The 18,208-nt window shown below is 40.1% G+C and overlaps 1 protein-coding gene across 2 annotated transcripts in view; it reads right to left on the bottom strand.

Moving 5' to 3' along the window:
- Positions 1 to 231: 231 nt before the first annotated feature.
- Positions 232 to 18,208, bottom strand: part of ALKAL1 (ALK and LTK ligand 1) — a 109,219-nt gene continuing 91,242 nt past the window's right edge. Inside the window, exons 2-6 of one of the 2 annotated variants that reach the window (XM_040433487.1) lie at positions 11,034 to 11,087; positions 9,404 to 9,475; positions 2,009 to 2,092; positions 1,088 to 1,165; positions 232 to 484 (exon numbers count right to left, since the gene is read on the bottom strand). In XM_040433487.1, the coding sequence (XP_040289421.1) occupies positions 1,125 to 1,165; positions 2,009 to 2,092; positions 9,404 to 9,475; positions 11,034 to 11,087 (251 nt within the window). In that variant the 3' untranslated portion in view covers positions 232 to 484; positions 1,088 to 1,124. The remainder of the gene's footprint in view (positions 485 to 1,087; positions 1,166 to 2,008; positions 2,093 to 9,403; positions 9,476 to 11,033; positions 11,088 to 18,208) is intronic. The other variant, XM_040433488.1, reaches the window with a different exon arrangement.

Genomic DNA, 18,208 nt, shown 5'->3' with positions numbered 1-18,208 from the left:
TGCGATTCTGATGTGCAATATTTTGCAAAAGCTTACCGAACAATTTCAGATAGTTTCTTCTGACAATAAAACATCTCCCTTAAAGCTTAGTCACATATATAAATATATATATAAATATATATATTTCAAGTTAGTGCAAATAAAAAAATATTTGAGCCTGAGCAACATATTTAATAACAATGGAAAATGTTAAATAGCAAATACACAAATACAAAAAATGAAGAACGAACTCTGCAAGTGGTTATAATATATATTTAGTATATCATTAGTAAATATTATATACAAAGTATTATATAAATAGCTAAATTTCTTTTCGGCCCTGGGCAATGTGATAAAAAATGTTTTATGCACATGACTATGGAATGTTCAACTTAAAGAAAAAGATGCTTTCAATGAAAAACAGTAACTCAGATCATCATGGTATAGACGTCCGATTTCAAGGCACATTCTTGGCAAATCAGAGTTCTGTTTTAGTAGGTCACATCTACAATGAAAAATGAAAAATATACAGTGAACTACATCAAAATAAATTAATATATTATGCATGACAAATAAAGCAATTTTTTATTACATTTTCAAAGTTTTCTCAAATGGACTACATAACTATTTTCATTTTATTATTCCATCACTCTCCATTTTCCAAATGAGAATACTTGAACTTCAAAAATAACGGTATATGTTTGCAGAGTCTCTAAATCCCTGCTTTCCGTTAAAGGGAACAATAAACACAGTGTCTGCGTTGTAGGCAGCAGATTGATATATAGTATGTGGGGAAAATCAGTATCACTTGTATTTACATTCCTGCTCATTCTGGGCTTGGAGTCCCCTTCACTAATGTATAAGGAAACTGCATTATGGACACAATTCATTTATAAATTGATCTCTACTACATTTCTAAATCTACTACCACCCGATTAGAGCAGTACAGAATTCATCCAACTACTGTATGAGAAGAATAAAAGGTGTGCAAATGAAATCTCAATTTGTCACCCTCTTGAGGTTTTATAACCTCAGTCTATTTTAATATCACATGATATCATAGCACACATACAATACAAAAATAAGAAAATCAATGCATATTACTTACAATATTTACTTTTGAGGATTGTGAGCACTAGTGGCTTTTAGCCAACCGTGTTAGCATCCTTGCAACATCTCATGTATACTATATAAAAAAAATAAAAATAAAACATAAGTCTATATAATAAAGAAACCTTCATTAACTATCATGGTAGGAAATCCCCTGTTCAAATTGCTAATTTCTTAGGATGAGGAAGAGAGTTTTGCTGCTGGAAGACTCTTCAGTCGATCACTTTAACCAGTGAACTCGCTGTATAAAGCATTAAGCATGGTATCTGCTCAAATCAATGAAGGTACACTGACTTGAGATGGTAAAGCTGGCCATACCACTTTTAACAAATTGTCACTCAAACGATCTTTTGGCCAACAGCTCTCTCACCCGACTACCTTCCAACTCTCCCGTACATGTTTGGTTCCACCGAGCATGTACGGTATATGTTATCAGTAAGAGAGAGGAGAATGCTGCTGCCAGACAATTCTAGTGATGGCTTATGTCCAGGGAGAACAAAGGGATCAAGCAAAGATATTCACTTTGCCTGATCCTTCTCTCCCCTGACATCATCTGTGGGGGGAGAGTTAGGAGTTATCCATATATATATTCAACTGTTTGCCGAACCCGCAAGAATATGTATAGGGGCCTTAACAGAACTGAAGGGCAAGCTGGACACAGATATTAGTTCTAGCTCTCAGAAGACCCAATTCAAGGAAACAAAGTATTTATTTTGAGATGTATGTAACCTGTGATCTTAAATTAATGCGTTTGAGATGACCTGCTAAAGTAAAGATAGCACCTGCACCAACTAAATGTTTTATTACTACACCGTATGAAAAAATGCTACCTATAGAAAAGGCAGGACCAAACTGTAGCCCAAAGCTAGCTAAATTACAATTTGATACGCATTTAGATAGCAGGTGTCCGTCTACTTACAAGCTGGTATTGAACAGTCTTTTGTGTTGTGGTAGAGTCGATAGAATTGCATTCTGCATTCTGCTGAGACTACTACTCGACCTGCTGTAATGAAAACAGAGAAAGAACAATCGGGATCAAGATTTGACTAGGGTCTAACACAGAAATCATAAGGCCACATAGTAATATTCAGAAGGGACCCACTGCCCATCAAATTTACTGCACTTTTATAAATCCATTTTAAGGACCGTAATTCCCTTTTTTAAATTTAGAAATTATTTAAAGTGGTTACTCTTTTATTTTTATTTTTTTAAATTGATGATCTATTCTTAGGATAGGCTATGTTAGATCAGTGGGGGTGTCGGTACCCCCACCAATTAAAGGGGTTTTCCCATCACATACATTGGGGTATATCGCTAGAATATGCCCCCATTGTCTGATAGGTGTGGGTCCCACCTCTGGGACCCACACCTACAATGAGAACGGAGCAGGGAAATGAATGGAGGGCGCACTGTGCATGCGCAGCCGCCCTCCATTCATTTCAATGGGGCTGCCGAAAATAGCCAAGCGCTGGCTCGGCTTTTTCCATCTGTTCCATAGAATGAATGGGAGCAGGGGCTGCACATGCACGGTGCACTCCCATTCACTTGTATGGGAGCAGCGGGGAGCAGCGCTTGGTGGTCATCCAGCCTCGGCTCTCCCCGATCCGTTCTCCTTGTAGGTGCAGGTCCCAGAGGTGGGGCCCGCACCTATCAGACAATGGGGGCATATCCTAGCGATATGCTCCCTATGTATGTGATGGGAATACCCCTTTAAGTGTTTGAAGGGGTTGCAACGCTTTATGAGAGCAGCAGTCTATTCACTGGTTATATTGTTAAGTACCTCACAAAGCCATACTTTTCGACGTGGCTGTGCTTGGTATTGCAGCTTTGTTAAAGGGGTTGTCTCGCTTCAGCAAGTGGCATTTATCATGTAGAGTAAGATAATACAAGCCAATTCTTAATGTATTGTGATTGTCCATATTGCTTCCTTTGCTGGCTAGACTCATTTTTCCATCACATTATACATGTCTTGTTTCCATGGTAATGACCACTCTTCCATTCAGTGCTTGCCACACTACAGAAAAAGAGTTGGCTTCTCTGGTGGCCGGGACCATGGGGGATCACAAAGGCTGGTGCTTTTTCCTGTGGTGTTCAAGCAGAGCCACTGCTGCTGGATTGCAGGGTGGCCGTAACCATGGAAACAAGCAGTGTATAATGTGATGGAAAATGAATCAAGCTAGTAAAGGAGGCAATATGGGTAAAAACAATACATAAGGGTCCATTCACACGTCCGTTTTGGTGTTCCGCATCCGTTCCGATTAAAAACGGAACGTTATGCGGATCCATTCATTTTCAATGGAATCCGCAAATAATCGGACAGCACTCATGGTGCTCTCCGATTCCGTGATTCCGTTCCGTTCCGTGGGTTCCGTTATTCGGATCCTGGAAAAAAAAATATACCCTGTCCTACTATTTGTCCGATTTTGCCTTCCGTCATCCCATTCTAGTCAATGGATCCGTCAAAAATGCGGATGACATGCTAAAAGCATCCTCATGTCATCCAGATTTTCGGTTCCGCAAAAAACAGGAACGTTTATCTGGAAAGGTAAAAATACTGACGTGTGAATGCACCCTTTAGTAAGTGCCTTGAATAAACTTTCTCTACATAATACATACCATTTGCTGAAGTGACACAACCCCTTTAAATTCACTTACAGATGATCATCAGGAGTATCAAGACCCGAGCCACCACTGACCTAAAATTGATGACCTATCCTAAGGTTAGAACACCAATTTAAAACTTGCATAACCCATGTAATGCTAGCTACAACAAGCCACCGCTGAAGAGATCTCCTCAGAAGGAAGCCACAGATAATCACTATGACAGTATAACTTTGTCACCAGTGACAATATGAATATTTTTGTGACATAAAAGTACAGCAGTTGGCACCAATTTCCATGTTTCCATGTACAGATTTTTTCCTTTTTTTATGTATTAGCAGGTCCCATCATAAAAATAATTTTGATCTAAAAAAATTAAAATGAAGACATGGTACAGATGGGTAGAAGTTTTGTGATTCATGGGTCTGAATCATGGAATAACAGGAATGTAGGAACCTTCATGTTATTATCTTTACATACTGTACTGATGAATTCCTTTCGGGGGAAAGAAAGGAAAAGAAAAATCTAGAAATTAAAAAATGAAAATATACTTTAATGTTTATTCATGCATAGCATTTGGAAGTGTTGAAAGAACAAAAAATGCAGTTCACCTGGCTCCTAGGCACATAGTCATGTCAGATGGGCCTATAATACATTCAGTGCTGTTCTCTAATCTAATTGCAAGCCAGAGATCACACACACTGAGGTTAGGGTGAGATATCCGTACTCTTTATACTATATGTGCTAAATTATATGCAGACTTCTTATACAACTTCTGCTTTGGTGATCAATCCACAGTCAAATGGATATATAAAAGATTGCATCTGCTTTTTCATAAAAAATCCCAATTTTAGTGTAACAGCAAGTCACATTATTAAAGGAATAACATTCTCTAGACAGTAGGATCTCAAACATCCCATAATGGTAAATTGTATCTTCCATCACATTAACCAGTATTTTGGAGCGGTGGGCAGATGATGAATTCATCTTACCCCAAGTACTGCCATATGGCAGGAACAAAAAAAAATTGTAGTGCCTTTGATATTACACAATCCATATGACCAAAATTTATGAGCTCAGCCACATTTATGGTTCCATACAAATCATAACTAGCGCAAACCTGTAATATGAGCTGGAATGTACACAGTGAAGTCACATTATTATGACCACCATCTAATATCCACAGTAACCGCTGTGTTCAGCACAGACAGCAGCTAGATTGAGGGACTCAATTTGGTCCTGGTAGGTTGTCACAGGTATCTGACTGCTGTGCACCCCACAGCTGCTTGGAGGGTATGTGGGGGAGGATCCAAAGAGCAAATACAAAGATTGAGGTGGTCCCACATGCTAATTTGAATTCAAGCCTGGGGAATTAGGGGGCCAGGGTAGTACTTGGAAGTCTTGCTCATGCTCTTCCAACTAATGTTGGTCATTTCTCACCATGTGACATGTTGTATTGTCTTGTTGGAGGATCCCATCCACCCCCCAGGGAAGACAATCTGCATGTATGAGTGTATGTGATCTGCAAGGATGAATTCATACCCAAAACAGTCGAGAGTGTCTTCGACATGGATGATTGTGCACTGAGAATGCCATAAAATCATTCCCCAGACCATACTGCTGCAACAACCAGCTAGTGTTCTTCCAGAAATGGTTGCAGGGTGTTTGTTCTCTGATGTTTCTCTCTTTGCTAATCAGCAGAAGTCCAATCCGATACTGCTGCGAAAATTAAAGCCTTTTCTGCAGATGCAACTTTGTTAGCAGAGGTGCAGTGACCATCTGTCTCGGAGCATCATACACAGTAGGGTTTGATAAACTACTTTAGGCACACATTTGCAGCCCCCTGATTAATTTTGGTGGTGAACTGCTCCACTGTAGCATAACAGTCTGCCTTCTCGCACCTTCCTAGCTGATATTCACTGCTCACATCAGTGTCATGTAGTTCTCTGCAGTTTCTACATTGCTCATTCACTACGGTGCCATTTGTCCACTCACTATATACTTTCATGATTGCAGCACGCGTGTAAACCTATAAACTATACAACTCAATTGAAAAACAAACTGAAAATCTTTTAGGTAGAGGGAAGAAAAAATATAAAAATAAATAATATGGTTGCATAAGTGTGCACACCCTTAAACTACTACTTTGTTGAAGCACCTTTTGATTTTATTATAGCACTAAGTCTTTTTGGGTATGAGTCTATCAGCATGGCACATTTTGACTTGGCAATATTTGCCCACTCTTCTTTGCAAAAACACTCCAAATCTGTCAGATTGCGAGGGCATCTCCTGTGCACAGCCCTCTTCAGATCACCCCACAGATTTTCAATCGGATTCAGGTCTGGGCTCTGGATGGGCCATTCCAAAACTTTAATCTTCTGATGATGAAGCCATTCCTTTGTTGATTTGGATGTATGCTTTGGGTCGTTGTCATGCTGAAAGATGAAGTTCCTCTTCATGTTCAGCTTTCTAGCAGAAGCCTGAAGGTTTTGTGCCAATATTGACTGGTATTTGGAACTGTTTATAATTCCCTCTAGCTTAACTAAGGCCCCAGTTCCAGCTGAAGAAAAACAGCCCCAAAGCATGATGCTGCCACCACCACGCTTCAATGTGGGTATGGTGTTCCTTTGGTGATGTGCAGTGTTGTTTTTGCACCAAACATATCTTTTGGAATTATGGCCAAAAAGTTCAACCTTGGTTGAGACTTCAGATGTGTTTTTGCAAAATGTAGCCTGGCTTGGATGTTTTTCTTCATAAGAAAAGGCTTTTGTCTTGCCACTCTACCCCACAGCCCAGACATATGAAGAATACGGGAGATTGTTGTCACATGTGCCACACAGCCAGTACTTGCCAGATATTCTTGCATCTCCTTTAATGTTGCTGTAGGCCTCTTGGTAACATCCCAGACCAGTTTTCTTCTCATCTTTTCATCAATTTTGGAGGAATGTCCAGTTCTTGGTAATGTCACTGTTGTGCCATATTTTCTCCACTTGATGATGACTGTCTTCACTGTGTTCCATGGTATATCTAATGCCTTGGAAATTCTTTTGTACCCTTCTCCTGACTGATACCTTTTAACAATGAGATCCCTCTGATGCTTTGGAAGCTCTCTGTGGATCATGGCTTTTGCTGTGGGATGTGACTAAGAAAATTTCAGGAAAGACCAACTAGAGCAGCTGAACTTTATTTGGGGTTAATCAGAGGCACTTTAAATGATGGCAGGTGTATGCTGACTCCTATTTAACATGATTTTGAATGTGATTGCTTAATTCTGAACACAGCTACATCCCCAGTTATAACTGCAACCACATTATTTTATTTTTTAGTTTTCTTCCCTCCACCTAAAAGATTTCAGTTTGTTTTTCAATTGAGTGGTACAGTTTATAGGTCACATTAAAGGTGGAAAAAGTTCTGAAATGATTTATCTTTGTCTCATTTTTTTTACAGCACAGAAACCTGACATTTTAACAGGGTGTGTAGACTTTTTATATCAACTGTATGTGTACAGACAGCCTATCCCACACCTTATATACCCACCATGCCAGCTTACCACATGTGACTTCCATCATGATCAAGCACTGCTGACTTCAAAAGTAGGAAGTGGTCATAATAATGTGACTCAACTGTGTATTATTAAGCTTTTAATGAAAATGGCAACTAACCAATTATATTATGGTAGATAGCCATCACTATGCAATTTCAGCTTAGGTAAATGCCGAGTGCAGCTCTGCTTCATCTGTTAATGTAATGGAATATACAGGGAGAGATTTACCAAACTGGTGTAAAGTAGAACTGGCCTAGTTGGCCATAGCAACCAATCACATTCAACCTTTCTTTTTCCAAAGGAGCTCAGAAAATTGAAAGGTGGAATCTGAGTGGTATGGCAGTTTTCCTTTACACCACTTTTGATAAATCTATCCCACAGTGTTTAAAATTAAGGTTTATCTAACCTAGGCATGGCCAACCTGCGGCTCTCCAGCTGTTGTAAAACTACAACTCCCACCATGCCCTGCTGTAGGCTGATAGCTATAGGCAGTCTGGGAATGTTGGGAGTTGTAGTTTTGCAACAGCTGGAGAGCCTCAGGTTGGCCATCCCTGATCTAACCCTAATGACTGTTTCCAAGGAGTTGTGAAAAATTTAAGGTGGAATCTGATTGGTTGCTATGGGCAACTAAGCTAGTTCTACTTTACACCAGTTTGATAAATCTCGCCCAGCATTTCTTACAAAAAGAAGATCAGATACCATATGTTGGCCTCGTCAAGCAATGTATAAAAATAATACATCTGAGTAGATAAAAACCAACACTTATGGAATGGTTAAACCTTATAAGATGCATAATGCAATACAGTCTTAAAGGGAGTCTGTCATCAGCATTTCACTTTTTTAACCCTTCCCACAGCTCCCTAGCATGATTACAGTTAATAAAAACGTTACCTTTGGCATCAATCCTGGACTTATAAAACCATCAAAAACGATCTTTATAACATATGCAAATGAGGGCTCGCAAGTGCCCAGGGGCGGCGTTACCCTCGTAGGTGCCCAGCTAGCTCAGCCTTTTCATTGCTTCCCCCCACCCCTTCTTACCCTCCGCCCGCCCATCCTTTCCCTCTGACCGCCTATCTACCAACTTGTTATTCCGCCGAGATCCCGGGCCTGCACACTCATTCCTTTGGCCGGCGCATGCGCACTGCGATGCCCATACCTTGTATGGCATCACAGTAACTATTGCGCATGCGCTGGCTGACGACGCGAAAACACAGCAAAGGAGGGGGTCCATCTGCGCATGCGGATTAATTACTGCGATGCCGTACAAGGAATTGGCATCGCAGTGCGCATGCGCCGGCCAAAGGAATGAGTGCGCAGGCCCGGGATCTCGGCGGAATAACAAGTTGGTAGATAGGCAGTCAGAGGGAAAGGATGGGTGGGCGGAGGGTAAGAAGGGGCGGGGGAAGCAATGAAAAGGCTGAGTTAGCTTAGCTGGGCACCTACGAGGGTAACGCCGCCCCTGGGCACTTGCGAGCCCTCATTTGCATATGTTATAAAGATCGTTTTTGATGGTTTTATAAGTCCAGGATTGATGCCAGAGGTAACGTTTTTATTAACTGTAAGCATGCTAGGGAGCTGTGGGAAGGGTTAAAAAAGTGAAATGTTGATGACAGACTCCCTTTAAGGAACAAAGTTGCATGATCATACAGTAGATATGCATACACATCCATTTATGTATTATAATACGTATGTGGATCGGAGAGCTATAATTAGAAAAACGAGCGTACTTCGGGTAGCGAAACGACTTAACCGAATTAGTTAAAAAAAAAAACAGGCGCCGCCATCTTGATTGAAGATCTCGGCTGAAATCCTGTGCGTCACAGTGGAGGCGGGTAAGGAAAATAAAGGGAAAATCCAGCTTCCCATAAAAAACTATGTCTTTATTTCTTTAGTGGTAAAACCATATTGCAAGGCAAGACAATATTGTACAAAAAATATACAGGATGCCATTGTATTAGCCAAGTCCCTCAAGAGGCAAAATTTAATTTTCCCACATGAACGGTTAATAGGAAAAAATAAAAGCAAAGATAAAAATAAAAATAGGAACAGTAACAAACAGAAAAATAATGTCAATTTGGCTTCTGATGGGGACAAACCAATCACCAATGGTAACCAATTACAGTGAAGAATATGTGAAGGTATGTGACATTGTCAGATGTCACTTACCTGTCCTCAATGGTGACCAGGGATGGGACGGAATAGTGTCCTCGGGAGTTAGGTGTGTAGCACGCAGGGCACCTACGGTGGGACAAAAGATTAGCCCGAGTCTATTCTATGACCACCCTAAATGCCAGCAGACATGGTTATCCTACAAAGGAAATTACAAATGCGGTAGAAATAGGCGCATTTGCTGTGGATATATGGATGTCAGCAAAAGCATTACGTCCACAGCTAATGGCAAAACCCACAAAATAAATCAACTCCTGAACTGCAACACTGATTTTGCAATATACTTTATTACATGTAAAGAATGCCGCTTACAATATGTGGGATGTACCACAAAGCAGATAAAATCTAGGGTCCGTAAACACCTTTCATATATTCCTCATTTTAAAACACTAAATGTTTCTGCCGCCAGTTTGCACTTTGCGGTAGTTCACAAGCAGAATACTGCATCTTTTTCGGTCCAGGGAATAGAAAGAGTGTCTCGCCCTATTACAGGAGGTGACCACAAGCGCAAGCTCTTGAGCAGAAAAGCATATTGGATGTTCAGTTTGGGGAGCTGCGCACCCAATGGTTTGAACATTTACAATATAAATAAAAAAAATTTAGGGGTGATTTTTAATGCACAAGTTGGGTGTCTTTGCTTTGGTTTTTCCCCTCCCCCCCCCACAATCATGTGACGTGTGTGGGTAATCAGCATCAGGTGTTACTTTTTTTAAAAGGAAGTGGTGTTTCTTTTCACTTTGTATGTCATGATTAAGGACTAAGATTTTACTGTCCGAAAAAACGCGTAGACCTTTGGTGTAATGAATATGCTTTTACCGCTTAAGAAATAAAGACATCGTTTTTTATGGGAAGCTGGATTTTACCTTTATTTTCCTTACACTGTTGCGGCAAGGTACGAGCTCTGATCCATGCATCCCATTAAGCGAACACAGTTGAGCTCTGCAGCTTTCTACCTTTGTAAGTAGAGGCGGTAAGTATGATTTAATTTTTTTTCTGTTAATTTTACACAGTTTATTTTTTCTCTCAAATGCCGCAATTATGCATGAACGCAGAATCTGAGGGGTACAATAATGGGGAGCGGCGCTATCTCAGCTCCCTGTCATTGCACCCGCTACTTACAAAAAGATGCACTTCATGACAAAGTAAATTGTCACAAAGCAAATTTTTTTGTAAAATTCGGCGAAGCAGCCTTCGCTCATCTCTAACTGTAATTTACCTTTATGTCCGCAGCTTACCTCTGCTAAGGAAAGAATCATACTTGCCTGCTCGCTGCCACTATGTCCCTGCATGCTCGACACCGTGTGTCCATCGTCCGGTCCGTGGCTTATTTACTTCCTCCCTACCATGGACGTGGTCCGCTGCTTTGCTGCAGCCAATTACTGGCTTTTGCGGCGATGTGTCTCTTGTGGAGAGGAGACATTTTCTTGTCTCTTGTGGAAACAAGCCAAGGATCAGAAGACACACGGAAGCCAGTGTGCAGGACCGCAGAAAGTAAGCATAATTCTTCCCCTAGAGGAGGCAAGCTGCGGGTATCACCGGAAGAAGAAAATGCCCCAGGAGAAATGTGGCATTACAAGTTGTCCATTTAAGCGAATTTCATTCATGAATCGTTTACAATAATCCTTACCTGTCAAATGATTTAAGAACTTTTCTTTAAGGTTGAAATCGCTGGAAAATGTTTCTGGAAAAAAAAATATATGTATATCAATACTGATTCACCTCAATGGCAAAATATAAGGTTTTCCTATAATCATACCATTGAATGTATGAACGTTACTTGATTTTAACCCAATTGTTAATATTTTACATCCTTACTCATTTATTATACCTCATATGTCAGACGTGGTCTGGTTTTCACTTATAAAATGTTTTAGTTTAATGTGACATCAGAAAATTACCTATTGTTTAAATCAAGTTTTTATGTTACACATGCTGTATATATATATATATATATATATATATATATATATAGTACAGACCAAAAAGTTTGGACACACCTTCTCATTCAAAGAGTTTTCTTTATTTTCATGACTATGAAAATTGTAGATTCACACTGAAGGCATCAAAACTATGAATTAACACATGTGGAATTATATACATAACAAACAATTATGAAACAACTGAAAATATGTCATATTCTAGGTTCTTCAAAGTAGCCACCTTTTGCTTTGATTACTGCTTTACACACTCTTGGCATTCTCTTGATGAGCTTCAAGAGGTAGTCTCCTGAAATGGTTTTCACTTCACAGGTGTGCCCTGTCAGGTTTAATAAGTGGGATTTCTTGCCTTATAAATGGGGTTGGGACCATCAGTTGCGTTGAGGAGAAGTCAGGTGGATACACAGCTGATAGTCCTACTGAATAGACTGTTAGAATTTGTATTATGGCAAGAAAAAAGCAGCTAAGTAAAGAAAAACGAGTGGCCATCATTACTTTAAGAAATGAAGGTCAGTCAGTCAGCCGAAAAAATTGGGAAAACTTTGAAAGTAAGGGCTATTTGACCATGAAGGAGAGTGATGGGGTGCTGCGCCAGATGACCTGGCCTCCACAGTCACCGGACCTGAACCCAATCGAGATGGTTTGGGGTGAGCTGGACCGCATAGTGAAGGCAAAAGGGCCAACAAGTGCTAAGCATCTCTGGGAACTCCTTCAAGACTGTTGGAAGACCATTTCAGGTGACTACCTCTTGAAGCTCATCAAGAGAATGCCAAGAGTGTGCAAAGCAGTAATCAAAGCAAAAGGTGGCTACTTTGAAGAACCTAGAATATGACATATTTTCATTTGTTTTACACTTGTTTGTTATGTATATAATTCCACATGTGTTAATTCATAGTTTTGATGCCTTCATAGTCATGAAAATAAAGAAAACTCATTGAATGAGAAGGTGTGTCCAAACTTTTGGTCTGTACTGTATATATATATATATATACTGTATATATATTTTAGAATTTTTGGTGTTTTTCACATGTTCCATTCACATGTTATTGTTTTACTGGCAAAACAGGTCCCCAAAGTCCAGGCCTTTCTATAGCGCTTTTCACTGCAGCACATATAGAATACATACACCGTAGACACATATGCAGTGTATGGATTGTGTGTTCTATAATATGAGCTGAAGTGAGCACCATACTGCCTGGAGCACACATCGCTGCTTCTGTCCTGTTCCGATGAAACCTCTGTATAACACATTGATGCAGGGTACCCTGCGCCGCTGTGCTATGCCAGTCTTTAGCGGAGAGGAAAAAGGACAGGCAGGAGCTCTAGCACAGCACATTTCTGCTCCTGCCTGTCCTCACTCCACCAAAGCCTAGCATAGAACATATTGTAGAACACAGAATCCATACACAGCACACATGGCTACGGTCTACAGATTCTGTATGCACTGCAGCAAAAAGCGCTATAGAGAGACCTTACTTCAGGAGCTGGTTTTGCTGGTAAAACAATAAATCAATTGAAGGGAACCTGTCACCTCCCAAAACCATTCCAAGCCGCCAGCAGTACCTGCTTGTAGCCAGCAGTGGGTTTCTGATGATGTCTTTCTTCCTGAAGGCAGATGCAGCAAAAGTACTGAAAACTTTGTTTTATCCCCTGCCCGGCGTGCTTCTCCACACATGCTTGAACTCAAGGAGGCAGCGGCCTCCTTGCTTCAAGTCACGGTACCACGTTCCCTTCCCTCCCCTTCACTGTGACTGACAGCCGGCAGTTCGGCAAAGGCAGCCAGACTCTCGTGCATAAGCGCTGTCAATCACAGCGAAGGGGCAGGGAAGGGGGCGCGGTTACTGTGACTTGAAGCAAGGAGGCCGCTGCCCCCTTGACTTCAAGCATATGTGGAGAAGCGCGCCGGGCAGGGGATAAAACAACATTTTCAGTACTTTTGCTGCATCTGCCTTCAGGAAGTAAGGCATCATCAGAAACACACTGCTGGCTACAAGCAGGTACTGCTGGCGGCTTGGGATGGTTTTGGGAGGTGACAGGTTCCCTTTAATAAAATAATTAACAAAATTATTTTTATGGCATTTTAACGGCTTAACAAAATTTTTTAGAAACGTTTAGATACACTTTACTTTAATCTCTGTGTAGACTGAAATCACAGCAAAAATATTTTCTTAATACTCTGTCAGACCATCATTCTGACCAGAAAAGAATTAGGTCTGGTGCATCAAAAAAAGTTGTTCAGGGCTGCCATAGATTTCTGGCTTCATTTAAACCGCAAAACTGGCGTAAATAAAGATAAATTTGTCACTGCAGCTGGACACACCCCTTTCCCAATCCTTGCCACACCTTCTTTTAGAAAAGTGTTGAGGACAGCAAAGAAGGGAAAAGGCAACCAAGTTGAGGTTAAAAAGTCATACCTGTGACTTTTTAACGCTACTTTTCAGGCAAAAGGAAAGGAAGTGATAAATGTCCCCCTATGTTTTAAGTTCTTGCTGCTTCCTGTTGTCACATACATTTTAATGGTCAGCTGTTATTTTACAGGTCACCTCTATTCCAAGGTTCAATCCCTTGTGCTGTGTACTGTATTGATTATACAGTCCTGATCAAAAGTTTAAGACCACTTGAAAAATGGCAAAAAATCATATTTTACATTGTTGGATCTTAACAAGGTTCCAAGTAGAGCTTCAACATGCACCAAGAAGAAATAAGAGTGAGACAAAACATTTTTTGAGCATTCAATTAATTGAAAATAACAATTAAACTGAAACAGGCTGTTTTTCAGCTGATCCAAATTTTAGGACCACATGCCTTTAAAAGGCCAAATCTGTGCAAAGATGTGGATTCATTGTCATCTTCTGTCAGGTAGTCACACGTTGTGATGGCAAAGGCAAAAAAACTCTCCCTTTTTGAACGTGGTCGGGTTGTTGAACTGCATACGCAGGGTCTCTTACAGCGCGCCATCGCTGCTGAGGTGGTACGCAGTAAGACAGTCATTTGGAATTTCCTAAATGATCCTGAGGGTTATGGAACAAAAAAGTCAGATGGAAGACCCCAAAAAATTTCATCAGCACTGAGCCAGAGGATCCAATTGGCTGTCCGTCAAGACACTGGACGATCCTTGACCCAAATTAAGGCCCTTACTGGTGCTGACTACAACCCCATAACCATCAGATGGCATCTGAGACTGAAGGGCTTGAAAAAAAAAAAACGTCTTCAAAGACCTCGTCTCCTTGAACACCACAGAACTGCTTGTTTGGACTTTGCAAGAGAGCACCAAACATGGGACATTCAAAGGTGGAAGAAAGTTTTATTCTCTGATGAGAAAAAATTTAACCTTGATGGTCCTGATGCTTTCCAACGTTACTGGCATGACAAGCAGATCCCACCTGAGATGTTTTCTATGCGCCACAGTGGAGGGGGCGCCATAATGGTCTGGGGTTCTTTTTCCTTCAGTGGAACAATGGAGCTTCAGGAAGTGCAGGGGCGTCAAACGGCCGCTGGCTATGTCCAGATGTTGCAGAGAGCATTCCTCATGACTGAGGGCCCTCGTCTGTGTGGTAACGACTGGGTTTTTCAACAGGACAACGTACACAGTACACAATGCCCGCAGGACAAGGGACTTCTTCCAGGAGAATAACATCACTCTTTTGGCCCATCCTGCGTGTTCCCCTGATCTAAATCCAATTGAGAACCTTTGGGGATGGATGGCAAGGGAAGTTTACAAAAATGGACAACAGTTCCAGACAGTAGATGGCCTTCGTGCGGCCGTCTTCACCACTTGGAGAAATGTTCCCACTCACCTCATGGAAACGCTTGCATCAAGCATGCCGAAACGAATTTTGGAAGTGATAAACAATAACGGCGGAGCTACTCATTACTGAGTTCATGTTTGGAAGTTGGATTTCTGTTGGATTTCTGATTTGGGGGTGTGGTCCTAAACCTTTGATCATCTGAAAAACAGCCTGTTTCAGTTTATTCGTTGTTTTCATTAAATTGAATGCTCAAAAAATGTTTTGTCTCACTCCCATTTCTTCTTGTTGCATGTTGAAGCTCTACTTGGAACCTTGTTAAGATCCAGCATGCTAAATATGATTTTTTGCCATTTTTCAAGTGGTCTTAAACTTTTGATCAGGACTGTAGCAACAATTCAAATATAATAAGCTTTACAGGATTATAATAAAGGCCAGCTATTTTCCAGTACCACTCTATTCCATGGGCTGTCTCTGGTATTGTAGCTCAGCCCCACTTGAATGGGCTGCATCAAAATACAAGTAGACCAAATTGATGCCGAGGTTCTGGAAATATTACAGACTCTTTATTATTTTACCTCTTAATGAGCAGTGATTTGAAGTCTTAAATGACCAGACGGTTTTAGAGTTTTTTTATTCGTTGGGATACCAAAATAATTTTTAAATTGTTTTTTATAACACACACTGTAGGGCTATGTTAATATGTTTTTAGACATGTATTTATCCTTTTTTAGTTTTTCTCATTTTCTTTTGGATGTAAATCTGCTTAGAAGACTGTTCATCTTAGAAGACCGGGTTGGGCGAGAGGAAGAGCCTAGTATCAAGAAGGACTATGGGAAGGTACTGCAAGGAGTTAACAATAACAATGTAATATTGCATGATAGAACTATATTATGACAATATGAATAAACAAATGAGCAAATTCATTTTATAGATTCTATAGATTCAGATTTTGTTCTGAATTTCCTGAAAAATTAATATTCTAACAAACCCAAATTTCTTCAGGCAAATATCAGAGAGAAAGAGAGAGAGAGAGGGACCCATGCATAATACTCTAATAAAACAAAATATGCAAGCCAAAAAACCAAAGGTATGCAAATTAACTTTCCTTCCAAAAAGAAAAGAACACTAAGCATATCTGATGTCAGCAGGTATGAGATACTATAATTTAAATTGTGGTTTCCAGAAAGGCAGAGCAATGTTGGCTGGACCACAATACTCCTCATGCACACTTTTTGGTCTTCCTAATGGTAAAGAGTACCCCCAAGGCTACTCAGTTAACCAGGGAAATGTTTGATTTAGATGCTCAATACTCTTGTCCTTTTAGAAAGAGAACTGGCTTGCATGTCTCATTCAGAGAAACATAATACTGGATCACCCAATACTTTTATCCTTTTTCTTGGGGTCTTGTTTTTTAGGGCTCACATTTATTCATAGATAGATAGATCAATTTTTTCAAGTTCAGAACATTAAGATTACATGCATATTTCGGTCTCTTCACTCTGTGCTTGTATCATTCCCTCATGTACAGGAATAAAGCACACTGTGATGTCACAGCATGTCTATGATACACACAGTAGTATAACAGTAAAGAAATAAAGTAAAAGCAAAGAATTCACGAGCCAATGTCAGGCAGTAAACACAATGTTGAGCAGTAAACGCAAGCCAATCTACAATGTACAAGGCAATAAGCCCTCTTTTTAAGTGCATTTCACATGTCCCAATACAAAGTGAGATGTGGGCGAATGATTGTTACAACGATAGTTTGTCCCCAGTTCACTTTGTATACTGTAAGCACTAGGCATCATTTCCCCATTTTACACAGGGCAATGTGCTGTACCACTATTACAATACATAAATATAGGGAGTAGGTGTAGTCAAATGTAACCCCATACTAGTAGTCGAGCAACCACATAAATATAGGGAGTAAGTCTAGTCAAATATAGCCCCTTACTGGTAGTCAAGCAAACACATATAACTAGAGATGTCCCTATATTCGGCCAATTTCCTAAATTGGGGAGTGGGTATTAGGGACTACAATTTAGGTAATTGGCTGAATATAGGGGCAGGTATCTGGACGGGGTCTCCCCCTTCGGGGCGGGTATACTGTGTAGATAGGCAGGGTCTAACTTATTCCCCCCCTCATCTGTAGGACAAACTAGGGACAATATCCTTCCCAGTGACAATTACCACTGCTACAGGACCTCCCCGGTATCTTCAACAGGTCCCCTGCGTTTTACCGGATCCAATCTGACTGACTGGTACTGGATCCGGTCTTCTGCATTATACTGGATCTCATTTGACTGATCTGCACTGGATCCGGTAAGAATGTTCAAATATATACCTTGTCCTTGACATTTCTATTTATATGTGTTTGCTTGACTACCAGTATGGGGGTACATTTGACTAAACCTATTCCCTATATTTATGTACTGTAATAGTAGTGTTATTTATCATTTTATTGTATACTTTGTAAAAGTTATGTTTTAAATTACATTCCCCCTTCAACTCTTTGTAAGTTTCAGATTTGGGAGTGTTTTGGGAGCTGTTTATTAGTGCTCTCTGTAGCGTCTTTTCCATCCAAGCTAAACTTCCAGCATACTGTATAAACCATACAATAGAAATCTTAAACTGAAGGGAATGTCTTTATTGAAAGTACATTGACGGGGCCCTTTCAAAATGTTCTACATTTAGCGCACAAAATATAATAATGTCTTAATAGCAATGCTAAAGAAACAAAAAGCACGAGCCTATAAAAACTATTAAGAAATATATCCTTCTTTCTGTCCTCTTTTTGTTGTGTGGTTTTTATAATGCACAGAAAGGATTGTGTTTGCTTTATGGTTTCTTTTTTCATTGTGTTAATCCTGATTTGACCTAGTTTTAATCCTGTAAAAAAGGCTTAGACAGACAGATCGTTTTTCATTTTTATATATAATACATATGTGTATGTGTGTTTCTGATTCAGGCTTGCTTTATAGTGTAACATAAATGCAGAAAACAATCTTATTATTTGTCACATATCTTTTGTTTGGTGTTTTTTTAAAAGAATTTCATTTTTTTTAAAAATTGAATATTTCAAATTTACAGACATCTGGTGGCCAGAGAGTGTACACTGC

Source organism: Bufo bufo, chromosome 5, assembly GCF_905171765.1.
Source record: "Bufo bufo chromosome 5, aBufBuf1.1, whole genome shotgun sequence".
Lineage (NCBI taxonomy): Eukaryota > Metazoa > Chordata > Amphibia > Anura > Bufonidae > Bufo > Bufo bufo.
This window is presented reverse-complemented; position numbering and strand designations above follow the sequence as displayed.